Raw genomic sequence first — 27,372 nt, forward strand, 5'->3', positions numbered from 1 at the left:
ACCTCAGCATTTCCTGTGATGTTTATGCCCCAGCTTCTCCTGTGATGTATATTCCACCAGCATCTCTTCTTATGTGTATGCCCCCAGCATTTCTAATGTGATGTATATACCAACCAGCATCTCATATGTGATGTAAGCATAGCAGTCTCAGTGTCTCCTATGTACTGTTTATGATACTGACTCGCCCACCCCAGGGCTATGGGGCACCCGGTGCCGGGCCGGATTAGTCCAGTGGTGGTCAGTGGTGGCTGGGCCCGGCTCCGTGGCCCTGGTGGGTGTCAGTAGAATATGTGGCTTGCTTATTAATGGTTGTGTTCGTGACGCCACCTGTGGTCTGCGGCTATTAAGCCGCCGCTGCTGTGTGAGGCCTCCGGGGTGATGTTATGGCAGCAATGGTGGTACTGCTCCCCACAGGTGGAGCGGAGCCCCGGGGACACTGTTAGTGCTCGTGGAAGTCTATGAGGTTGTGTGGCTAACACGGTGCAGGGCCGACAGGCGATGAAAGAACCAGGCATAAACAACAGTCTCTTTACCTTTTCCTCTTTACTTTGGAAACAGTCCAGTCCTGGGAGACCGTTACAGGTGGTGATGGGGATCCGGCCGGCCTGGAAGTACTTGGGGTGATCTCTCTGGCCAGCTGAGTATGAGGCCTACTCCTGTACTTTGCTTTGTTACGATAGGACCCTGCTTCTCTGAATCCAGCAATGGCCCTCTGTGCTGCTGGGACTGATGGTACGTCCCTTTCCCTCTGTATCAGGCTGCGCAGGCTCTCTCTCTGGTGCTTCTCTGCTGGAATCCACACCGGCCTTGATGCTGCAGCTGTACTTTTGGGATGTTTTTGGGCCAGGTGCTTGCAGCTCTCCTGCCCTTCGGATTCGGCTACCAGGGAGTATGTTTAAGCCCTGGTGGCCACAGACTCCGATGTCCGAGTCTCTCCGCTGCCTCTCAGCTACTCCTGCTTCTCTGGGCCAAGCTACTCTAGCTCTAGGCCCCAGATTCACAGGACAGCTCACTCTGTGTCTGTTCACTTCTACTGCTCTCTACAGACTGAACCCTACTTCCTCTCTCAGATCAGACTTAAGGGATGCTCCCTGGAATCCCAGGTTCAGAGCTCCCCCTGCTGGCCGGAGGGAGAACTGCGTTGGGTGTTAAACTTGCTGGCCAATGGACCTCCCAATTACCTCCAGGCTCAGCATTAACCCTTTGGGAGGGCAATGCTGTTGTGGCGACCAGGTCCTGGGGCGCCACAATACAATGCCAGCATGTCTTATGTTATATATAAATAGCAGTCTCAGTGTCTCCTGTAATGTACATATTATTATTATTATTATTATTAATAATTATAATGCTATTTATTCCTTAGCGCTTTACATGTGAAAGGGGTGTGCATAATAGGGACAAGTACAATAATCATAAACAATGCAAGGCACAGACTGGTATAGGAGGAGAGAGGTCCCTGCCCACGAGGGCTCACAGTATACAGGGGATGGGTGAGGATACAGTAGGTGAGGGTAGGGCTGGTCGTGCGGCGCTGTATCAGACAGAGTGTTATGGCAGGTTGTAGACTTGTCGGAAGAGGTGGGTTTTCAGGTTCCTTTTGAAGCTTGTCAAGGTAGGTGAGAGTCTAATATGTTGTGGCAGGGCATTACAGAGTATGGGGGAGGCATACAGCAATCTCCTGGTCTCCTATGTGGTGTACAGGCAGCAGACTTGGGTTTTCTATGTGATCTATATACAGCAGTCTCAGTGACTCCTATGTAATGAATATAAAGCAGTCTCAGTGTCCCTTATGTGACATACAGTATGTACACAGCAGTCACATTGTCTCTTATGTCACGTAAACTTCAGACATTCCATTGCTTGAGTTCTAGAAATGTCATGTAAGCAGTAATTAATTTCCCACTGTGAAGAGACATGCAGTGTAATATACTTTTGTGTTCAGAACTTAGTGCTGCAAGTTGCTCTATAGACCAGCGTAAATCTGGAAAATCAGTTGCAAGTAGTATCGTCAATACCACCTAACACCACACATCACCAAAGAGAAGCAGCTCCAGCCATCACATTAGGGGTAAACTAATTAAATGTTTAATCAAGTATAGCAGGATAAATTTCAAGAGGATAATTTTGAACGGCTCCCGAATGAGGGTATAAGTATCCAAGTAGCCCCTGGCAGAAAAAAGGGTCCCCACCCTGCTTTACAGTAAGATGTCATAATTGCAAGACAGTAAACTTGACTAGATCATAACATGTATTTTGGGTATAATATATCCTATTAAATGAGCATGAGTAGATCTCCAAAGCCTCCATTACATATGTATATCCCACACTTTCTTATTAAGACTAGAACATTAAACAGTATATGATAATAATTTAATAATAATTTTTATTTCTATAGCGCCAATATATTCCGCAGTGCTTTACAATTCAGAAGGGACATGTACAGACAATATGAGACAATACAAAATAAAAACATTAAGATACCAGGAGGAGTGAGAGCCCTGCTCGTAAGCTTACAGTCTATGAGGAAATAGGGGAGGCACAAAAGGTGAATGGGGGGGAGAAAAGCTTGTCATATATGGTCCAGCCATCGATTTTAATAGGGGGTTCAAAAGCAGCTGCATGAACCCGTCATTGGCCAGAATTTATACAGGTACAGGGGACAAGAATTGGAAGTAAATTTTTGGGAAGGGCAGAAAGGGACTAGATTAGATCAGGGCAGTGAGGTGATAGGCTAGTCTAAAGAAATGCATTTTTAGGGCCTGCTTAAAGGTGTAGATGTTGAGAATTAATCGGATTGCTCTTGGTAGTGTGTTCCAGTGCAGAGGCGCAGCTCATGAGAAATCTTGAAGACAGGAGGGAGAGGTTCAAATTGTTGAGGATGTCAGTCTTAGGTCATTAGTAGAGTGAAGGGCACGGGTGGGATGATAGACAGGGATGAGGGAGGAGATGTAGGGTGGTGCAGAACTGTGGAGAGCTTTGTGAGTGAGAGTGATAAGTTTCTGTTGGATTCTGTAGCGGATGGGCAACCAGTGCAATGACTGGCAAAGAGCAGAGGCATCAGTGAAGCGGTTGCAGAGGAAAATGATCCTGTCTGCGGCATTCAGAATGGATTGGAGAGGGGAGAGTTTAGTAACAGGGAGGCCAATTAGTAAAGAATTACAATAATCCAGGCGAGAATGAATGAGAGCGACAGTAAGAGTTTTTGCAGAGTCAACGGTAAGAAAAGGTCGAATTCTCGATATGTTTTTGAGGTGGAAGTATGGATTTTACCTACTATCAACCCTTTTAAAACTCTTGATAAGGAGACCAACGTTTCAAAAAAGAGTCTGTTTTTCACTTTTCTGACTCCCGATGGAAAACCGGCTAGCTTTTAAGATAACTATTAAAGAAATTTAAGAGAACTGAAAAACATGGCGCAGTTTCTATGACACTCCTGATAGTGTGTCATATTCTTAATATGTATTGCATATATTACAAAAATATGTTCTACTTATTGCAGATATTGCAAAATATGTTCTACTTATTGCGTATATTACAAAATATATTCTACTTGTGTATATTACAAAATATGTTCTATTTATTGTGTATATTATAACAATATGTTCTACAGTTTTAAAATTGAGGATAATTTCTTTGAGAAGTATAATTGGGTCACATTGCTTTTTAACTTTGAATAAACTCTTTCATTACCATAGTCTAATCTATGTTTCATGTGTTTTGTATTTTTCTACATAGCTATTATGCTATTCTTTCTGTAATGAGATTATGTCTTTTTTTAGGCCTAGCAAAACCAATGGGGCTTGTTGAAGGACCTGGTGGGCTTGGACAAGGTGGAATGGCTGCAACTTTAAGAGATGATAGCCATGAATCAGAAACCAAATATGAAGAATATGGCTACAATGCCCAATTAAGTGATAGAATCTCACTGGACAGATCTATTCCAGACTACAGACCAAAAAAGTAAGTCAATGATAGATATTTGCCAGCTTCATTGTTTTACATACTTACTAAGAAAATTATATTAAATTAATTGTATCCACAAAATGTAAAAATAAAACTTTTTCGTTTGTGTGCATTAGTTGCCCTCATTCCACTCATGTAGAATAAAAACTAATGGGTAAAACAATGAATATTTTTGTCTAAGCCTTAAAGGACACTTGTCACCATGAAAATACAGTCAAATCTGCTGGCACCATAGTATACGGTAGAGGGAGGAAAGCATATTGATACGTAGTTTTGTGGGAAAAGATTCAGTATAACCTGTGCATTATTCATTTACACCTCTGCTCTTTCTGGGATTTTCCATGCAGTGGGCGGTCCTAACAGTGACTGACAACTATTTCAGTATTTACACTTAGATAAAGAATTCTGTGTATCACTGATAGGACCGCCCACTGGACCAAAAGTCCCAGAAGGAGCAAAGAATTAAATGGTAAAAACGCAAGTTATTCTGAATCTTTTCTCAGAAAACTATATATCTGCTCAGCTGTCTGTACTCTATAACATGGTATCTGTAGATTTCACTGCATTTTTATGATGTTGTTCTTTTTGGAGGAACCTGTCATTTTTACAGAGACTGCTGTGTAACCAAAAAGACATTGTAAAGTCTAAGTCTGAAAACATATACTGAACACAGATTTTCTTTAACTCCTTAAGAGAAAAATTACAAGTGTAGCGGTTATGAACAATCCCTTTAAGAAAAAGATTACATATGTAAAGGCTAAAGGGAATCTGTCAGCAGGTTTTTGCTATGTAAACTTAACACAGCATGCTGTAAGGGTTAACACAGTTAACAAAGTGCAATGTTAGTTTACGCTTCAGTAGCTTTATGATTAGTGGGCTAAAAAGCAAGTGAGCTCAAGTCTGACTCCAGCCCCTTCTGTAGTTAGCGGCTTCTGGCTGCAGACATGTACACTGAGAGCTTGGCGTGGGCAGGGGAAGCGTTTTAGGCTCTGCTACATGCTAAAACTAAAATCTTTGATTCTGTCAAAAAGGCTGATAAACCCACTAATCTTAAGTGATACATCGTAGGATTCAGCATCCCTTTGCCAACATTATGCTGTTCTCAAATGAGATAGCAAAAACCTGCTGACAGATTGGCCTTAAATAAAGGTTATGTGCAGTATATTGTAACTATATGTCTTTTCAGTCGCAGACGTGATCAATTCAGCACCCCCCAAAAAAAGAATATACAGTATTACAGCAAAACCATTACAGTGATATTGCTACGTCTGTTTTAGGGAGTGACATGACATTGCTATGTAATGTGCCAGTTGCAGCCAAAGAGTATCTGCTTGTCAGCTGATGCCCTTATTTTATCAAAGCGAATGAAATAGTTATGTCTTGCAGCCAAAGTGCGAGTTTATGCTGGTATAGCAGGTCAGCGCTACCAGTTATGACTGGCAAAGCAGGCTTCTTTCTTCCTCATTAACTAGGAGTCCTGTGGATGCCCCTGTTAAGGTGGTAAAAATGAACAATAGAAGAAAAACAGTTGTCTAAAGTAGATTTTATAATCTCTTGCCATACAAACTATGTAAAAAAAAATATAAATATAAAAATATTCTACATTAAAAAATATACACAAAAAAAACGTTTTCATACATATACCAAAAAACTACAGGACAAATAACTACAGTACCTGGGTTACAATCTACAGTCGGGAAAATAAGCATTTAATACACTGCCGATTTTACAAGTTTCGCCTCCTACAAAGAATGGAGAGGACTGTAATTTTAATTGTAGGTACACTTCAACTGTAGCAGACAGAATTTAAAAAAATACAGAAAGTCACATTGTATGATTTTTAAATAATTAATTTTCATTGATCCACAAACTCAGATGGGCTAGAGGGAAGCCACTCACCAAGCAGGACCCCCAGAACCCTGAAACCCTTTAACCCCTATACAGGGATTTGGTATTACACAGGACCTTGGTGATCACTACCTGTGGAAGGCTGCAGTCCGATGAGAGTAGTAGTCAGGCAGGGTCAAACCAGGAATTGCGGAACAGGGACAGAATCGGCAGGCAATGACGTGACGTAGTCAGCAAACGTAGCAGAGGTCAAATCCGGATCGGGCAGCGAGGTACAAAAACAGTAGGCAGGAGGGTAGTCAGAAAACACGCAGAAGTCAGCACACATGAATCACCAAACAGAATAGGACGTAACAGGAGCCAGGAAAATCGGAACTATCTCTGGCAGTGGTCATGTGACAGGAGGGGGAATAAGAAGGGTGTGGTGTCTTCCCATTGGTTGTAGCTGAACGCTGGCAACTTCAGCTGGAAGACACAAGCCACCCACAGTCAGCCAGCGGTACTGCAGATACCAAGATAACGCACGGTGCCGCTGGCATCGACTCCTCTCCCATCACCAGCACCATCCACGGCAGGAACACAGCATCGCCTGGCGATCAGAGCAGAAGGCGCTGGAGCAGACTCCGGCGGGGATGTAACAATAAGTATTTGATGCAATAGAAGACAGAACTTAATTTTTGGCACATAAATCTTTGTTTTCATATAGAGAGGTCAGACATTTCTGACATTGCCTGTAGTTCTTGACCAAGTTTGCACACAATGCAAGAGGGATTTTGGCCCACTCCTCCATACAGATCTCCAGATCTATCAGATTTCAGGAGTGCTGGACAACATTGAGTTTCAGCTCCATCAAAAGATTTTCTATTTGATTCAGGTCTGGAGACTGGCTAGCTCACTCCAGGACCTTGAAATGCTTCTTACAGAGCCACTGCATAGTTGCCCTGGCTGTGTGTTTTTGGGTCATTGTCATGCTGAAGACCCAGCCACGAGCAATCTTCAATGCTCTTACTGAGGGAAGGAGGTTGTTGGCCAAAATCTTATCATTTATGACCCCATCATCCTCCCTTCAATACAGTGCAGTAGTCATGTCCCCTTTGAAGAAATGCATCCCCAAAAGTATTATGTTTAGACCCTCATGCTTCACGGTTGGGATGGTGTTCTTGGAGTTGTACGTATTCTTCTTCTTTCTCCACACACGGCAAGTGGAGTTGATGCCAAAAAGTTCTATTTTGGTTTCATCTGACCACATGACCTTCTCCCATGCCTCCTCTGGATCATCCAGATGGTGATTGGTGAACTTCAAACTAGCCTGGATATGTGCTAGCGTGAGCAGGGGAACATTGCATACCCTGCAGGATTTTAATGCATTACGGCGTTGTGTGTTACTAATGGTAATCTTTGAGACTGTGGTCCCAGCTCTCTACATGTGATTGACCAGGTCCTCCCATGTAGTTTTGGGCTGATTTCTGATCTTTCTCAGAATCTTCCTTTCTCCATGAGCCCTGATATTGCACGGACCTCCAGTCAAAGTAAGATTGACAGTCATCTTGTGTTTCTTCTATTTTCTAATAATTGTGTCAATAGTTGTTGCCTTCTCACAAAGCTGTGCTTGCCTATTGTCCTGTAGCACATCCCAACCTTGTGCGGGTCTACAATTTTGCCCATGGTGCTCTTAGACAGCTCTTTGGTTTTGGTCATGGTGCAGAGGTTGGACGGTGATTGATTGAGTGTGCGGACAGGTTTCTTTTATACTGATACTGAGTTCAATCAGGTGCAATTAATACAGGTAATCAGTGAAGAGTAGGAGGGCTTCTTAAAGAAAAATAACAGGTCTGTGAGAGCCAGAATGTTTGCTTGTTTGTAGGTGATCAAATACTTATTTCATGCAATAAAATGCAAATTAATCATTTAAAAATCATACAATGGGATTTTTAGGATTTTTTTCTTATTTTGTCTGTCACAGTTGAAGTGTACCTACGATAAAAATTACAGACCTCTCCAATTGTTATAGGTGGGAAAACTTGCAAAATCGTCAGTATATCAAATATTTATTTTCCCCACTGCAGGTTCTGTAGGTTTGCTTGTAACCCAAATTTGCATGTTCGTTGCAACCGAACTGGCAAGAAACCTTAACCCAATATTCACCTTATTATCATTGACCTGTTTGACCACCATGATGCTAGCTACCCACCTTTGAGTCCTCTTTTTTCCACCGTAGTGCGCCAGATTTCTGAGCTCTTTGCTATAGAATAGAATTTATGGCTGTGTCCAGGACTTGTTTGTTGCTGCTTATCATAAGTCATAACTGAATTTTAGTTAAAAGTTTGGTTTGGTACCTGGACTTTATCTTGGACTTGACCCCAGACCCTGAACCCCACAGAAGTCAATGGTGACACAAACTTTTGTGCTGTAATATGGTCATTGTAAAGCGGGCTTTACACGCTGCTACATCGCTAGCCGATGCTAGCGATGTCGAGCGCGATAGCACCCGCCCCCATCGTACGGCCAATATGTGGTGATCGCTGCCGTTGTGAACATTATCGCTACGGCAGCGTCACACGCACATACCTGCTCTGCGATGTCGCTGTGACCGGTGAACCACCTCCTTTCTAAGGGGGTGGTTCGTTCAGCGTCACAGCGACATCACTAAGCGGCCGCCCAATCAAAGCGGAGGGGCGGAGATAAGCGGGACAAACATCCCGCTCACCTCCTTCCTTCCTCATTGCTGGCGGGACGTAGGTAAAGAGAGGTTCTTCGTTCCTGCGGCGTCACACATAGCGATATGTGCTGCCGCAGGAACGAGGAACAACATCGCTACTGCAGCAGTAATGATAATTGGGAAGAGGGGGGCATGTCACCAATTAGCGATTTTGAACGTTTTTGCAACAATTCAAAATCGCTAATAGGTGTCACACACAACGACATTGCTAACGCGGCCGGATGTGCGTCACAAATTCCGTGACCCCAACGAGATCGCTTTGGCAATGGTGATCTCGTAGCATGTAAAGCCACCTTTAGGGCTATCAGGCTGCAAAAGGAAGCAAAATAGGGATAGGAGGAGGACAATTGCCCTGCAAACAACTGTCAATAGAGAATACATAAATAAAAAAAAAATGGATTTAGGTCCCCTCTATTTTTATAACCAGCCAAGGTAAAGCAGACAGCTGCAGGCTGCAGCCCTCAGCTGTCTGCTTTAACTTGGCTGGTTCTCAAAAACTGAGGAGACGAAAAATCTTTTTTTTTTTAATTATTTATTTATAAATAAATTAATAATTTTAAAAAAACGGCGTGGAGTCCCCCTATTTTTCATAATTAGCCAAGATAAAGCAGACAGCTGGGAGCTGGTATTATCATTATTATTTGGCCTTTCCCATCCTATAAATAGCAGCCTGTAGCTGGCCCAGAATTGGAGCATCCATTACGTGCGCCAATTCTGATGCTTTGTCCCAACACTTCCCGAATGCCCTGGTGTAATAGCAATATGGGTAATATTTTGGGGGATAATGTCAGGTGTGAATTGTGAGCTGGCAACAAGTGCAGAAGTTAATAATGTAGAAGCATCTATCAGACACCCACATTACTAACACAGTGAATGTAAAGTAAAAAAAAATATACACAGGGAAAAATAGTTTATTTGAATAAAGACTCACCTACACACCTTTTTTCATTATTTATTTTATTTAAAAGTGCTCAAAGTTCTGATATAATCCAATGATAGTTGAACCATTTGGGGTGCAGCTGCAGGCTGCTATTTTTAGGCTGGAAAAGTCCAAATAACCACTAGCCTTCCTAGCCTGATAATACCAGCCCCCAGCTCTACCCTGGCTAGTTATCAGAAATGGGAGGGACCCCACATCATTATTTTAAAATTATTTTTTAGTTAAGGCTAAAAATGCCTTTTTGTGCCCCATGAAAGGCACCAAATGATGCATGTGTACAATATGTAAGAGGGGGGATTTACTTTGCTTTCATTAACTTCCAGAGGACAGTGTGTGTTGATCATCGCATCACCGGGTCCTTTACGCAATGCAACCTGCCAATAACAGCCATGCCAGTACTATGCATGGCTGTGATGGCTGTGGAAGTGCCCACAGCCAAAAAGCTGGTTGATTGGCAACTTTTCAGCAAACATTGTTCAGTATATGAACAGCATCTCAACTCCCAACTCCGCCACAGACTTCCGTGAAAAGTGTGAATTGGAGTTCAAGTGTGACGCCCTGGACTAGCCAGGTAGTCACAGGTAGACCCCCTGCACAAACACCAGCCCCTAATAAAGTGACAGCAGCCAACCTACAAACCCTTGTCACCTCTCTGTGTTCAATGGTCAGACCAGGGGGCAGAGCCAGGCGGTTGGCCACGCCCACCTATGAGTCCAGAGGGCCTGAGACAGGAAAGAAACAGTCAGTGCAGAGAGTGCAGGCAGTGCAGTGAAGTGGAGTGGAGTTCAAGTTCAAGTGCAGCAGGCCTGCGGCGTCAGGTCTGCAGCGACAACACTGACCGTTGCTGGGGTCGTAGCCCTGGTACCGTGACAAGGAGGCAGATGGTGGTTGCCGCCTGCAGGAGCCGGGAAGATGGCTGGTAGAACCGAAAGGGACCGAGACAGGGTAGCGGCCCGCTGGTACCGAACCGGGGAGCCAACTGGAAACCGGAGCACCAGGAGGGGTACTCAGACCCAGAATGAGGTCCAGAAGCCACTGGACCACGTCGAATTCACTGATTGAGGTCTGGACCTTAGGTCCTTTCCCATCCCAAGACCCGAAAGACGGCAACAGCCCACCGAGGGGGATAGAAAGCCACCGCACAGGCAGAGAGATCCCACGGGCCAGCGCCTGCGGGCAAACGGGTTCCCCGACACACATCAAGCCAGAGAGCGAACTACCGTTGCTGAAGCATAGGCAGTCAAGTTCTACTGCAGAGGTGCAGGAGAAAGGCAGGAACCACCAACCTGAGAAAGGGGCAAAGCGCAGCAGGCTGCGGGCACCGACCACCATCCTGTGTGGTTTACCAGAGACTCCAGTGTATCTGTCATAGTGAGTACAACAGTGCCCTTGGGCCGCATGCTGCACCACACCATCTTGCCCGCACCTCACAACCACCGGGCCCAGGGACATTCACCCCCTGCCCACTGAGGGGTCAACACCAGGCTGCATAACACCGTCTCCGGGAGCTTAGTTAACGGCAGCGGTGGTGTCCACATTCACCACAACCCATGGGTGGCGTCACAAACTTACACCCTTAAACTCCACGGCCTCGGCCGTGAACCTTCCCCACCGAAATCCCTACACGTAGCGCCAGCTTCCCTTCAGAGCGACGTGACCCCCGGATCCGGGAGGAGCTCGAGCCACCCACCGACGAGCACGGACCCGAGCGGCTCGGCAGCCGGCCGAGCCCCGGGGCGGTACACAAGCACCGGACACTAGGTGTCTGGTACGGATCCCAAACTTCATAGTACGTGTTCGCTCATCCCTAGTCATAGCATCAAGATGTGCAATGAAACATTACGATACGCAGTGACCTCCAAGACCTGGACGCAGCAGGAAGTCCTCCTGTCATATAGTGAAAATGTTAGAGATGCAGCACATGATGGTGAAAAGAAGAGGGCCAGATTGTAGACAGTGAGCACTAGGGAAGCCGGAAAGGTGAACAATCTGGTGAGCATTAGTTTGGGGTATATTTTACATTTCATGTTCATCACTATGCCTGATACATAAGTCGCATGTGTGTATGTCAATCAAAACATTTTGGCTATTGAAAAAGGAGAGGGAGAAATTCAATAACGTCAGCCTGTCATTAAAGTCCATTCAGGGCTGATCATTAAAAGGTTAAGTATGAACTTCTTAATTGTAATTATGAAATAGATAGTTTACAGATGTGCTATTGTGACGCCCCTGAGACTTCAGTCACCACAGGGTACTGCACCTTACTTAAAGTGCAGTACTCATCCTGGGTCCAGAGGAGGTTGGTACCAGTTCCATGTTACACAAAAACTCATACATACAGTCAGGTTGCCATCCCCATCGGGGACCGGTCTAGGGTCGGGTCTTAAGGTAGTCACCAAACATGGGGGGCTGCCACCCACTAGTGACAGGGAGCCAGAGGGAGGAGCGGCCACCAGGGGGAGTTAGGAGCTGACACAACAGTGAGAGTTCTCCAGCAGGAGAGGAAAGGAGCGGACGGGTTTTTCTGTAGCTTCTGTGGGACAGAGGAGACAATACGGTCGCCGAGGGGAGAGATTCATTGCTCCCTCAGGAGTGGCGCAGTGCATGGTGCAGAGCCATAGGGTGGAACAGACTTTATGTTGTATCACCAGAATCTGCAGGACAGGGGGATTGTACATCCCTCTAGCCGCCAACAGTTCCCGGAGCACAGTAGCACATAGGTTCCGGAGTCACGATCAAAAAGTCAGACCCCACCGTGGACCCACGTCACCTGCACACGGGACGGGAGCTAAAACTACAAGAACCAGGATCCCCAAGTAGCTTCAGGCCATGGGAATTAATCTTTAAAAGCGCAAAAAGTAAGGGCCCACAGATTACTGAACTAGTTCTGACCTCCGAAGGATCCGGGATCGGCTGGGGCCCATCACGGAAGAGACCAGTACCCTGAGGCAGCACTTGAACTGTGAGTAAAAAGACTTGGAACCGCAGCAGCTAACTAAGCCTCTTATTGCCGGTTACGGCGCTTCGGCGCCAGCTGCCATTACAGTCCCTCATCATGCTCTCCGGGGCCTGCTCCAGCTGTGGGGAGCAGAACTATCCTTGCTGTGACACCATCAGCCCCGGAGGACATCACCCGCACCGACGGCTAATCCCTGATCACGTACCACAGGTGGCGTCACGAGATAAACTACCATTGCATCATCCTCCCTTTTTTTGTACACCTCGGGGCCATGGAGCCTGGCAGGGCCACCTGTGACATCCCAGACCTGACATCACTGGCTCGGCGACGAGTACATTTAACCCCTTGCCCCGTGGGTGCTACACTATGTTTTTTAATGTTATAAGATTATGAATCTACAATAAATAGTTTTTTTTCTTGGCACAAACTAACCTACAAGAATGTAAGGAATGTCTTGGAATATGGCGTAATGCAGTACATATACATTATGGTAATTACATGGACATAGAAACAATCATGGTGGATGTTTAGTAGTGATTGGCAGCCATGGTCTCACCTGGCTGGCCAGGATAATACAAACCTCAGATAAACTTTTTGATACTGTAGTCAATATTGTGAACAACACCAAACGTGTTTGACATTTCCGGTGTGTCAGTTATCATGACAGCAAAGACCTCTATGTCTGCACTAAGCATCTGCCATTAGAATAACAACACAAAGAACAGCCCAAAAAAATGGAAGAATTGCATTCTCTCAATTTCCCCCCAAAATTATAAAAATTATTCAAACCTTGCTATATATTCTAAAGTGGAACTAATAAAAGCATTTATAACAACTGCAGAAAAGGTTACATTTTTGCATTCTCTATACCTTAGTATTATCCTGCTTTTAAACATTGCTGAAAATTCTTAAGAATTAAAATATTGATCTTAAATTTTGATGGAAGTTCATATATGATTCATGCTGTGTGTGATAACATGATTTTGCTTTGCAATGCTTTTAGAATAAAATATTTTACAGATCATAATTTCTGCTCTCTAAAGCATTGTTCTAATAGAGCCTCTTAAACCATAGTGAGACTGCTGTGCAGCCATTACTCTTCAGCCTGGTGTTTGAAAAACAGGCCCAAAGTGTATGATTCATTCTTTCCACCAATCACTGCAGCTGTTACAGAAACGCTTCTAGAGTATCGCAATAGGTAGCTCTTATCCTAGAATTCATTGTTATAGGGAATCTGTTAGTAGGATCAACCTACTTAGGCCATCTGTATAGTCATGGAAGTCATAGAAAGTGGAATAAAATAATGGCTTGATATCTGCAATTTGATCTCTTATTATCGAGAAATCCACATTTTTTTTAATATGTAAATGAGCTGTTAAGATCTAAGGGGCTGGACATTGATTTCCATGAGAACCTTCCTCCAGAGCTATTGTAAATAAAAGGTTGAGACATGTGGAACAGGGAAGGAGACCATCAGTTATTACATGTCTCACACTAGTAATGCCTCCTTTTCAATGAAAATAAGCTCTGTAGGCAGATTCACAGGGAGATTAGTGTCCGGTCCATAGATCTTAACAGCTCATTTACATAGGGGGGGTTGATCCTGTTGACAGATTCCCTTTAAAGTATGGTTTCTATATTGCAAGTGTCAAGTGAATGTGTCAGTCATAGATTTACCTTTCCCTACACATTATGACTACGGTCACATACTGTATTTCAGAAATTGTCCACTGTGAATTTGGTTGAAAAGCAATAATGAATCCTCAGATAGAATCTGCATATGTTACTCATGGATTTCATTGTGCATTCCCCCCTACTTCATTTATTATATACTGAATATGGTGAAATCTGCAAAGATAAAAAAGAGCCCATTGCAGATTTTACATTTTAAATCTGTACTTTGCGTTCATTTTCATGCAGATATTTTAGGATTTTTAAAACCTCATTTACTAGTATTGTACTGGAAATTGCTGTAAATTTGCTGTGCAGAATCCATACTGCAAGTCCACAACAAATCCGCATGTGTAATTTTGACCTATATGTTCCACTCAAGGTAGAAAAAACTTGAAATCATTTAAAATATGACCCCCAGTTAATTTCTATCCTTTTCGACCAAGGACATAACTGTACATCCTTGGTCGCCTCCCTCTGGTTACCGCAGGCTCCAGCAGCAAGCCTACGGTAATCACGCACATCTCTGCTGATCTGATTAGCAGAGATCCGCCTGCAACTGTTAATCTTTTATATCAGTATTTGATAGCGCAATATAAATGGCCACGGCGGGGATCGCGCTGTTCCCCATCACCATCGGTGGCCCCGTGATGTGATCATGGGGTACCAATATTTTGCCATGGTAGTGCCGGGTCAGCTGATGACCCCTGACAATACTATGACAAAACTTCTTGTGAGAACCGACAGAGTGCCGGCTTTCACAGGAACACTACATTTCTGCTGATCAGAGCGATTTTGCTCTAATCAGCAGAAATGAACAAATGATCAGACACTGCAGTGATAGTAAAATAAATAATAAATGTAAAAAAAGTTTTAAAAAAGATAAAAAAATTAGAAAAACCTAAAAGTTCAAATCACCCCCTTTCGCCCCATTAAAAAAAAAGTAAAAAAAAAATAAAATATATACATACATATATTTGGTATAAGCACATTCAGAAATGCACTATCTATCAAAATATAAACTAATTAATCTAATCATACACGGCGTGGCGAGAAAAAAATTCCAAACCCTAAAATTAAGTTTTTTGTTGCTGCAAAAAAAATGTAAATATCCGACGATTAAAACGTAGCATCTACACAGAAATAGTATAATTAAAATCGTCAGCTCAAGACGCAAAAAATAAGCCATCATTGAGCCCCAGGTCCTGAAAAATGAGAACGCTAAGGGTCTCAGAAAATGGCAACAAAGCGCTACTCTTTTTGGACAAAACTCTGAATTATTTTTAACTCCTTTGATAAAAGTAAAAGTATACATGTTTGGTATCTATGAACTCATACTGATGGGAGGCATCATGCTGACACATCAATTCTACAATACAGTGAACACTGTGAATAAAATCCCCCAAAAACTATGGCACTTTTTTACAATTTCACTGCACTTGGAATTTTTTTTCCTGTTTTCCTGTACATTATATGGTAAAACTAATGATTTCTTTCAAAAATACAACTTGTCCCACAAAAAAATAAGCCCTCATGTGGCAATGTTGACAAAAAATAAAAATGTTATGGCTCTCGGAAGAAGGGGAGGAAAAAAACAAAAATGAAAAATGGAAAATCACCCAGGGGGAAGAGGTTAAATTCTAAAATGTTCTTATCCAATTGTCATTCGTGTCCTACAAAGTAATGTCAAAGTATATGATGATTAATGTTTTTTATTATTAGTGTTACACAAAAAATCCTCAATATTCTCTAATAAGAGACATCTATGGTATATTGTTTTCATCAATTTCAGGGCATTGAAATCAGCTTGCCTATTCACTGCAAGTAGTAAAACTGCATCTGAAAAATGCCGAAATATTTACACCTTTAATGATGTGTACAGGTTTATCACATTTAAGCATGACTTTAAATACAAAGTAATCCTACCACTAATTTACTTATGTAACAGAAGGCATCCTTTGAGGAGTCTTCCACATTTAGCAAACTGCTGTTCTCAACTATTAAAAGTGCCGTTGCAGCACAAGCCTTCTGTTGCCTTCCACAATGTCAGAGATTCCCCAGCTTCCTCCATAAGCCCTTGCCCTGCATGTTCTTTATTTTAGATGACCTGGACAGATATGCATAGCTACAAAGAGCCAAGTGCTGATGTGGGCTTAAAAGAAATCCCTGCAGTTGTCATCTGCTGCACTTGAATTATGAGGGACAATTCTATAATTATATTACTGCTGTTACCAAGTTATGCGTTCAGTAGAGAAATCCTGGGAATTATCAGGTTTCACCACTGGTACACTGCATATGCTCTTCATATGAGCTGAATGGAATATTGCTTCAAGCTATTAACTATATGAAAACACAAGTTATCACTTGTCTCTTTCCCCTCCATTGGATTTGTTATTGATTTTCTTCTTTGTTTGGCACCAGCTAAGTTTTCTAATTAAACCGTGGCCTTAATTAGTGCACAAAGCACGGAGCATGGATCTTGATTATTAAGTCCGGCCTGTGGGAGAATGAGCTGGGGATTGGCAAATCCAAATTAAACAGAATCATAAAACTAAATGACCTTACCCCCAAGTCCCTCTTGTTACACATGGTCAATATATCTTGGCTTATTAATTGCTACATAAATACAGATAGTTGAACAAGATACTAAAAAAGGCATACTACCAAGCAGTGCCATCTTTTAAATCTTACCTGTAAATAGGATATTAAAAATGATAATAAAAATGGTACAGTTAGAAGAATTTTTAATCCTGTCTTATATTAAATAATATTAATGTCAGGATACATAGAAAAATAGCCTTTATTAAAGTTAATCCTGAAAGTATCATCTGAATATGCTCTTATATAAGACTCAGCAAATTATGGGAATATATTTCCCAGTTCTGATGATGGAGTCAACCTGACTTCGAAACATGTATGAATAAAGATCTGTAGTGCACACACCTTTGTCTTCACTCTGTGGCAGTGACCAGGAATCAACGATAATTATTTTGTTTGGTTTGAACACATTGCTTCCCACCATCAGCAGTCAGAGTAACAGCCCTTCATTCTTACTAATAGGGAGATGTGCTAGGTCAAAACCTAGGCAGATGAGCAAATACAATCCTATGCTTGCTGTGTCTGACATTGGAAGTAACACAATTGGAACATATTTTCTCTTTTTCTTTTCATCAAGTGCATGGAGGATGTGGAAATAGATTAGAAAAAGAGACCAGATTATGAGAAAATTAAAAACGGAAACAGCGAAGATTGAGATTTTTGAAGTGAGGTGATAATCCTGTCGAAAGAGATGTATTTTTCAGACAGTGGGCTAGATAGGTATTTATCAAATTGTCCGTGGTAGTGCATTAAATAAAAACTGGTGCAACAGGAGGGAAGTCTTGTAAACCGAAATGGGAAGTTTGGCTTATGGAGAATGGTAGTGTTAGATCAGTTGCAAAATGGAAAGCATGGGTAGGGTCATAGAGAGAGATTAGTGAAGAAATGTATGGTGGTGCAGAAATGTGGAGAGCTTTGTGTTTAAAGCCTGCTTTACACATTGCAATTTCGCATACGATATCGTATGCGATTTGCAACGCCCCCATCGTATGTTTGGCACGTTCAATTTGTTGAACGTGCCGCACAAACGATTAACCCCCGTCACACGTTCTTACCTTCCATACGACCTTGATGTGGGCGGCGAACGTCCACTTCCTGGAATGGGAAGGATGTTAGGCGTCACATCAACGTCACGTGGCAGCCGGCCAATAGAATTGAAGGGGCGGAGCTGAGCAGCACGTAAACATCCCGCCCACCTCCTTCCTTCCGCATTGTGGGCCGGGAGCCGCAGGACGTAGGTAAGATCTGTTCATCGTTCCCGGGGTGTCACACACTGCAATGTGTGCTACCCCGGGTACGATGAACAATCTGACGTGCAATTCTAGAGAAAGGTACGATGTGTATGCGATGAACGTTTTAACGTTCAATCGCAATCGCACGTACCTGTCACACACTGCAATGTAACTTACGATGCCGGATGTGCGTCACTTACGACGTGACCCCGCCGACACATTGTAAGATACATTGCAGCGTGTAAAGCAGGCTTAAGAGTGATATGTTCATTTTGTACTATGTAGTGGATTGGCAACCAGTGTAATGACTGGCACAAGGTACAGGCCTCATTCTAGCAGCTGAACAGAAATACGATCCTGGCTGCCACATTCAGGAGAGACTGGAGAGGTGAAAGTTGGGTAAGAGGGAGACCAATCAGTAAAGAGCTGTTGTAGTCCAGATGAGAATGAATAACAGCAATATTATGAGTTTTTGCACTTTGAAAGGTGGAAAAAAAGGCCAGATTCTTTGAATCTTTTTAAGATGCAGGGGACATGAGCAATTGAGTGACTGGACTTAAAAATAAAGGAAAGTTCAGTTTCAAATATAACTACAAGAAAGTGAGCATGCTGCTTGAAAATTATGGTTGAGCCACCAAGGAAATTGCAAGTTACTAGAGATTGGAAACATAAGAAGTTCAGTTTTGGAGAGATTCAATTCCATATAGTGGAAGGACTTAGTGTTAGAGACAGCAAACAGACAATCCCTGGTATTTTGTGTTAAGGGGAAGTGATATCAGGACAATTAGTGAGTGTCAGCAGCATATAGATGGTATATTGTAGTAAGTCAAACATTTTTAACGTATATGTTCTGTTCATATAGTAACTCACAAGGGAAAAATGTAACAAACTAAAAAACTGCAGCTGACCCTGTTGGTTCCTGTACAGATTAGATTCCAATCCCACAGTCATTAGTGGTTTCCTGCTGAAGTTGGAATAGTGCCGACAACAGACCAAAAGAAGGCAACTCAGGCTTACTCTGACCCAGAGTAAGTAAGGCAAACAACAAAATACAAAATACTAGAGCGGGTACACATTGATAAAGAATATGCCACCTACTTACTGACAACAAACACTAGATAGATGCAGAGTGCAGAACAAAAACAGCAGAGACAGGTATTCTAGCTAATCTTCCACTGGGTGGTAGAAACTACCAGCAAAATGGCTGAACTTCAAAATGAGAATATCACCAGTAGGAAATATCAGCAGGAGGAAATGATTTAAAGCGGCACCCGAAAGGTGATTGGGCATGCAAACGAGTAAATGAATACACCTATTGCCTTAATAGAACTAAAGCAAGGATAACTAAACACCTGTAGAAAAGCTGTATCTCCTGTGTTCCAGTGGACAGAGAAGCTGACAACAGAGCACAGACTCAAGGATTTGAATTTAAACTCATTTATTTTTTATTATTATTATTATTATTATTATTATTATTACTTATTACAGTGCAATCAATTCCATGGCGCTTTACATGTGAAAGGGGTATACATAATAGGCACAAGTGGAATAATCATAAACAATACAAGGCGCAGACTGGTACAGAAGGATAGAGGTCCCTGCCTGCGAGGGCTCACAATCTACAAGGGATAGGTGAGGATACAGTAGGTTAGGGTAGAGCTGGTTGTGCGGCGCTATATCAGACTGAGGATAACGGCAGGTTGTAGGCTTTTCAGAAGAGGTGGGTCTTCAGGTTCCTTTTGATGCTTGTCAAGGTAGGCGAGAGTCTGATATGTTGTGGCAGAGCATAACAGAGTATGGGGGAGGCACGGGAGAAATCTTGGATGCGATGGTGGGAAGAGGAGATGAGAGGGGAGTAGAGAAGGAGATCTTGTGAGGATTGAAGGTTATGTGCAGGAAAGTACCAGGAGACTAGGTCACAGATGTAGGGAGGAAACAGGTTGTGGATGGCTTTATATGTCATGGTTAGTGTTTTGAACTGGAGTCATTGGGATTGACTCCAATGGGAAGCCAGTGCAGGGATTGGCAGCGAGGAGAGGTCGGGGAGTAGTGGGGGGACAGGTGGATTAGCCGGGCAGCATAGTTTAGAATAGATTTTAGGATTACCCCTAGGCAGCGAGCACGTTGGACTGGGGAAAGTGAGCAGCCATTGACATTGATGGACATGTCAGGAATGGAGAGGAGGAAAGACAATGAAGTCTGTTTTGTCTATGTTCAGTTTTAGGAATCGAGTAGAGAAAAAGGATGAAATAGCAGACAGACAATGTGGGATTTTGGTTAGTAGGGAGGTGATGTCAGGTCCAGAGAGGTAGATCTGCGTGTCATCAGCGTAGAGATGATACTGAAAGCCATGGGACTCTACGAGTTGTCTCAGGCTGAAGGTGTAGATGGAGAACAGTAGGGGTCCAATAACTGAACCTTGGGGGACACCGACGGATAGGGGGTGAGATGAGGAAGTGGTGTGAGAGTGGGAGACGCTGAAAGTTCGGTTGGTTAAGTATGAGGAGATCCAAGATAGCGCCAAGTCTCTGATTCCCAGAGACAAGAGAATTTGTAGTAGAAGGGAGTGGTCTACTGTGTCAAAGGCAGAGGACAGCTCCAGGAGGAGGAGGAGGACAGAGTAGTGTCGCTTGGCTTTTGCGGTTAGTAGGTCATTAGTGACTTTGGTTAGGGCAGTTTCAATGGAATGATGGGGTCGGAAGCCAGATTGTAAATGGTCAAAGAGGGAGCAGGAAGAGAGGAATGAGGACAGTTCAAGATAGGCATGCTGTTCCAGTAGTTTTGAGGCATAGGGGAGAAGTGATATAGGGCGATAGTTTGACACAGAGGAAGGGTCAAGGAAGGGCTTTTTGAGGATGGTTGTGATGGAGGCATGTTTAAAGCATGAAGGAAATATACCAGTTGTTAGTAATAGGTTGAAGAGATGGGTTAGGGTCGGGATAAAGACTGTAGTGAGATTGGGGATGAGGTTGGATGGGAGTGGATCAAGCAGGCAGGTTTTGAGATGTGATCTTGAGAGTAGAGTGGAAAGATGATCTTCCGTCATGGTGGCGAAGCTGGATTTGGAGGAAGAAGGCTGAGTAGTTGTGAGGAGTGGCTGTGGAGATTGTAGGCCAAAGCATGCTCTGATGTCGTTAATCTTCTGCTTGAAGAAAGAGGCAAAGTCTTCAGCTGAGATGAGAGGAGAGGGAGGTGGTGTCTAGGGATGGAGGAGAGAGTTGAAAGTGTTGAATAGCTGTTTAGGGTTTTGGGATAGAGAAGATATGAGAGATGAGAAGTAGGTTTGTTTTGCAGTAGTGAGTGCAGACTTGAAAGTGGTGAGAGCCTGTTTGTATGTGACAAAGTGCTTGGTGGAATGAGACCTCTTCCATCTGCTCTCAATGATTCTGGAATCCTGTCTCCATTCTTTAGTCTGACTCGTGTGCCAGGGTTGCCTGTTGATTGTGCGGGTTTTGGTGTGTGTGAGGGGGGCAGCTGATTTGAGAGTGGCAGAGATGGTGGTGTTGTATAAAGTGGCAGCAGCATCTGAATGGTGTGAAGAAGCAATGTCTGCAAGAGGGAAAAGAGACTAAGAAAGTGAGTGTAAGTCAAGGTGATTGAGAGTTCTGCGGGGGTGTGAAAATTTGTTGAGGGGGGTTGTGTACTTGGAGAAGAGAGGGAAGAGAATGTGAGTAGGTTGTGGTCAGAGAGGGGCAGAGGCGCGTTAGCGATGTTAGATAAGGAACAGAGGCGAGTGAAGATGAGATCCAATGTGTGGCCATCTTTGTGAGTAGCTGCTGAGGAACATTGGGTGAGGCCGAAGAACGAAGCGAGTGTTAGAAATTTAGAGACAGATGAGTGAGAAGTGTCAATGGGGATGTTAAAGTCACCTATGATGATGGTGAGGATGTCGGTGGAAAGGAAATGTAGTAGCCAGGTGGTGAAATGCACTGGCTGGCCCTGGGGGGCGATAAATGACAGCCAGTTGGAGGTTGGAAGGGGTGTATATGCGTATGGAGTACACCTCAAAAGAGGGAAGAGTAACAGAGGGTGGTAGTGGAATTGGTGTAAATGAGCATTGTTCGGACAGGAGCAAACCAACTCCTCCACCATGCTTGTTACTGGGGCGGGGTGTGTGAGAGAGTTGGAAACCACCATAAGAAAGTGCAGCAGGAGACGCTGTGTCAGAGGGGGTGAGCCAGGTTTCTGTGATGCCAAGAATGGAAAGTTTATTAGTGATGAAAAGATCATGGATATAGGAAAGTTTATTGCAGACAGAGCAAGTGTTCCATAGAGCTCCTGTTAGTGGGACTGGGGGAGCGGGGGCTGGATGAATGGGTATATGGTTAATGGTTAGAGGGCTTGCGGAAATTTGTGTTAGAGTGTGGAAGGCAGTTAGATGTGACAATGGGGATGTGGTGAGGGGGGACAGGATTTGGAGAGATATCTCCAGCAGTGAGGAGAAGCAGAGAGAGTGTTAGTAGGTGGGGGCAGGAGAGGCCATGGGATGGCTGTGTGCGTCTGGAGACACAGGGTGTAAAGTGGAGGAACAGATCTAAGGAGAGGGTGAGATGGGTGGGGAGGATGGAGTGAGAGATGAATAGTTCATTACTGGGTGTAGGGATCAGAGGGGAAAATAGAAATTGAAGTATTATAAGGGTAAAAGTAAAAAGACACAAACATTGTTTACTGTGACTATGTATCCAGTTACCTTCCGGTCACTTCCGGCCCAATTCGGGCCTAATTCATTTTCTGCACACTTAAGGATCCACACTTGTGATCCACATGCCGACAATAGCTAAGCCGACAATGTCAGCAAAATATATAGTGTTAGAAAGCACTCAGGTAGATCACAGAAGGGAGGGGCTGGTACTCATCCTGATTACTTAAATCAAAGCTGACCCCAGCTGTAGGAGAACACAGCCACAGATAACAGGGAGGTCATAAAGAAAGGGGAGAATGGGGGGGGGTTCATGGAGTGGTCAGTTAGACACATACCAAATGCAGAGAAAGCAGGATGATAACCCAAAGAAAGGCAGTTCATGGGAAAGATGGGTGGTTGTCGCACATACCAAATGCAGAGAAAGCAGGATGATACACAAAGAAAGGCAGATCCACATGCCTCATAACAGTATATTTGTCATACATTTGTAAATTTTAATAAGATCACCTCTAAGCCTTTGTTTTTCCAATCTAAATAACCCCAAGTTTGATAACCCGTTTTGGTATTGCAGTCCATCCATTTTTTTAACCCTTCACCGCCATGGTCATTCTCTATTTTTCCATTTTTTATTTACCATATAATGCACTGGAAAATGTGAAGAAAATCCAAGTACCTTGAAATTGCTAAAAAGGCGCAATTCCATCTATATATATAATTGCCTTATTCTGTCTGTCTGTCTGTCTGTCTGTCTGACTTGCTCCAAAATTGTGTCCTTACGGTGACACAAAGCTGATTGGCCGCTGGGCTCGCCATGGCCCCGCCCCCCCGCACGGATTGGCCGCTCGCCTCGCCTCCGCCCTCCCTACGGATTGGTCGCTTGCCTCGGCCTGGCCCCACCCTCCGCATGGATTGTCCACTCGCCCCGGCCCTCCGCGCGCATCGCCAGACATAACCTTGCGCTGCTGGGATCGTGACGGAGCCGGTGAACGCTGGTAACCATTATACACATCGGGTAACTAAGGTCCCTTAATTACCCGATGTGTATCATAGTTACCAGTGTACACCGGCTCCGTCACGATCCCAGCAGCGCCAGACATAACCTTGCGATACTGGGATCTTGACGGAGCCGGTGAACGCTGGTAACCATTATACACATTGGGTAACTAAGGTCCCTTAGTTACCCGATGTGTATCATAGTTACCAGTGTACACCGGCTCCGTCACGATCCCAGCAGCGCCAGACATAACCTTGCGATGCTGGGATCTTGACGGAGCCGGTGAACGCTGGTAACCATTATACACATCGGGTAACTAAGGTCCCTTAGTTACCCGATGTGTATCGTAGTTACCAGTGTACACTGGCTCCGTCACGATCCCAGCAGCGCCAGACATAACCTTGCGATGCTGGGATCTTGACGGAGCCAGTGAACGCTGGTAACCATTATACACATCGGGTAACTAAGGTCCCTTAGTTACCCGATGTGTATCATAGTTACCAGTGTACACCGGCTCCGTCACGATCCCAGCAGCGCCAGACATAACCTTGCGATGCTGGGATCTTGACGGAGCCAGTGAACGCTGGTAACCATTATACACATCGGGTAACTAAGGTCCCTTAGTTACCCGATGTGTATCATAGATACCAGTGTACACTGGCTCTGTCAGGATCCCGGCAGCGCCAGACATAACCTTGCGATGCTTGGATCTTGACGGAGCCAGTGAACGCTGGTAACCATTATACACATCGGGTAACTAAAGTCACTTAGTTACCCGATGTGTATCATAGTTACCAGCGTACACCGGCTCCCGGTACACATGTGCAGGGAGCCGGCATTATACTCCTCTCCCCCCAGGACTACTCCTTCTATTATAGTCCTCCTATTATACTCCTCTCTGAGTATAATAGGAGAACTATTATAGCATGGGGGATGGAGCACGATGGGGTGCGCAGCATGGGGGATGTAGCACGATGGGGGGTGCGCAGCATGGGGGATGGAGCACGATGGGGAGTGCGCAGCATGGAGGATGGAGCACGATGGGGAGTGCACAGCATGGGGGATGGAGCACGATAGGGAGTGCGCAGCATGGGGGATGGAGCACGATGGGGGGTGCGCAGCATCGGGGATGGAGCACGATGGGGAATGCGCAGCATAGGGGATGGAGCACGATGGGGGGTGGGCAGCATGGGGGATGGAGCACGATGGGGGGTGCGCAGCATGGGGGATGGGGCACGATGGGGGGTGCGCAGCATGGGGGATGGAGCACGATGGGAGGTGCACACCTCCCCCCAACACACACACACAACACACCACACACACACTGGGAACCACAAACACCGCCATACACAGACACCCTTACACACAGACAATGCCGCACACACACAACACCCAACACACAAACACCGCGGCATACATAAATATACGCACATACCGCACAACACACACATTGCACAAAACATACCTCCCCCAAAACACACCACACCCACACAAACCGCGCAACACACACACACACAACGCTACAGACACACAGCGCTCCACAAACAACGCAACACATGCAACACACATACAAGTATAAAGATATCAATAGGAAATGTAAAAAAGAAATCAAACAAGCAAAATTAGCTACTGAAACAAAAATCGCCAATGACATTAAAATAAATCCCAAAATCTTTTATAAATACATTAATGCCAAAAGGAAAACAAAGGATAGTATCAGCCCCTTAAAATATAATAACAAGTTAGTTATAGAGGACAAACAAAAGACTGAGATATTAAATTTGCATTTCTCATCTGTATTCACCAAGGAACTGACTGTACCAGGGATCATTCAACAAGTGAAAAATCAAAGTTCACCACCTGATATAATAAATTTAACACAAGATGAAGTACGCCTACGTCTGAGTAAATTAAACATTGACAAATCCCCAGGGCCAGATGGCATTCATCCACGAATATTGAGGTAATTGAGCTCCGTAATCGACAGACCGCTGTATCTCATCTTTTTAGACTCACTTGTAACAGGGTTGGTGCCTCAGGATTGGAGGATTGCTGATGTTGTACCGATATTTAAGAAAGGTAAGAGGGTAGATCCAGGCAACTACCGTCCAGTAAGCCTGACATCAGTAGTATGCAAAGTTTTTGAGGGCATTTTAAGGGATGACATGCAAAAATATATTGCAGAAAATAATATGATAACTGACAAACAGCATGGATTCATGAAAGATAAGTCGTGTCTAACCAACCTGTTGGGGTTCTATGAGGGGGTAAGTTCAAACCTGGATATTGGTAATGCAGCTGATGTGATTTATTTGGACTTTGCAAAGGCATTTGATACTGTACCACATAATAGCCTTATACTAAAGCTCCAGAAGCAAGGACTAGGGGACACAATATGCAACTGGGTAAGGAATTGGCTAAAAGATAGGAAACAAAGAGTAGTCATAAATGGTACATTCTCTAAATGGGCTATAGTCAGCAGTGGGGTGCCGCAGGGATCTGTGCTTGGACCGATTCTTTTTAATCTCTTTATTAATGACCTTGTGGATGGGATTGATAGTACAATGTCAGTCTTTGCCGATGACCCCAAATTATGTAGGATATTAAAAACTGACCTGGATAGTACAATATTACAAAAAGATCTGGATAAGATGTCAGAATGGGCAGATACTTGGCAAATGAGATTTAATGTTGATAAATGTAAAGTAATGCACCTAGGACGGAGTAATCCTATAGCTGCGTATACATTAAATGGAAGTAAACTTGGGACTACAGAACAGGAGAAGGACTTGGGTATTCTCATTACAAATAAGCTGAGCAGCAGCACTCAATGTCAAGCAGCAGATGCTAAAGCAAACAAGATTTTAGGGTGTATAAAAAGAGAGATTAGATCCCGTGATCCCAACGTATTGTTACCCCTCTATAAATCACTTGGAAGGCCACATCTGGAATACGGGATCCAGTTTTGGGCTCCACATTTTAAAAAGGACATTCAGAAGTTAGAGTCAGTTCAAAGGCGGCTAACTAGACTACTACAAGGAATGGAAAGCCTCCCATATGATGACAGGTTGAAAAAGTTAGATATGTTTAGCTTAGAAAAAAGACGTCTCAGAGGAGATCTCATTTATATGTATAAATACATGTGTGGTCAATATAAAGGACTGGCACATGACTTATTTCTTCCAAAGACAGTACTAAGGACCAGAGGGCATACACTGCGAGTGGAAGAAAAGCGATTCCAACAGCTAAATAGGAAAGGGTTCTTTACAGTTAGAGCAGTCAGACTGTGGAATGCCCTACCACAAGAGGTAGTAATGGCAGATACTAGAACAGCTTTTAAAAAAGGGCTGGACGATTTCCTCAGTACACAAAACATTGGTGGTTATAAATGACTTAGTGACTAAATGTAGAACTGGTGGAGGAAGGTTGAACTAGATGGACCTAGGTCTTTTTTCAACCTAAGTAACTATGTAACTATGTAACTACACAATACGTAAATTCTAGAATGCCCGATGCGTAGAATCGGGCCACCTTCTAGTTATATATATATATATATATATATACATATATATATATATATATATACATATATATATATATATACATATATATCTATAGATATATATATACAGTCAGGGCCAGAAATATTTGGACAGTGACACAAGTTTTGTTATTTTAGCTGTTTACAAAAACATGTTCAGAAATGCAGTTATATATATAATATGGGCTGAAAGTGCACACTCCCAGCTGCAATATGAGAGTTTTCACATCCAAATCGGAGAAAGGGTTTAGGAATCATAGCTCTG

At 43.7% G+C, this 27,372-nt stretch overlaps 1 protein-coding gene across 1 annotated transcript in view; it reads left to right on the forward strand.

Moving 5' to 3' along the window:
- GALNT9 (polypeptide N-acetylgalactosaminyltransferase 9) overlaps positions 1-27,372 on the forward strand; it is a 678,907-nt gene that overhangs the window by 147,076 nt on the left and 504,459 nt on the right. Inside the window, exon 2 of the mRNA XM_075321947.1 lies at positions 3,780-3,960. Within this exon, the coding sequence (XP_075178062.1) occupies positions 3,780-3,960 (181 nt within the window). The remainder of the gene's footprint in view (positions 1-3,779; positions 3,961-27,372) is intronic.

This window comes from Anomaloglossus baeobatrachus, chromosome 1 (assembly GCF_048569485.1).
Source record: "Anomaloglossus baeobatrachus isolate aAnoBae1 chromosome 1, aAnoBae1.hap1, whole genome shotgun sequence".
Lineage (NCBI taxonomy): Eukaryota > Metazoa > Chordata > Amphibia > Anura > Aromobatidae > Anomaloglossus > Anomaloglossus baeobatrachus.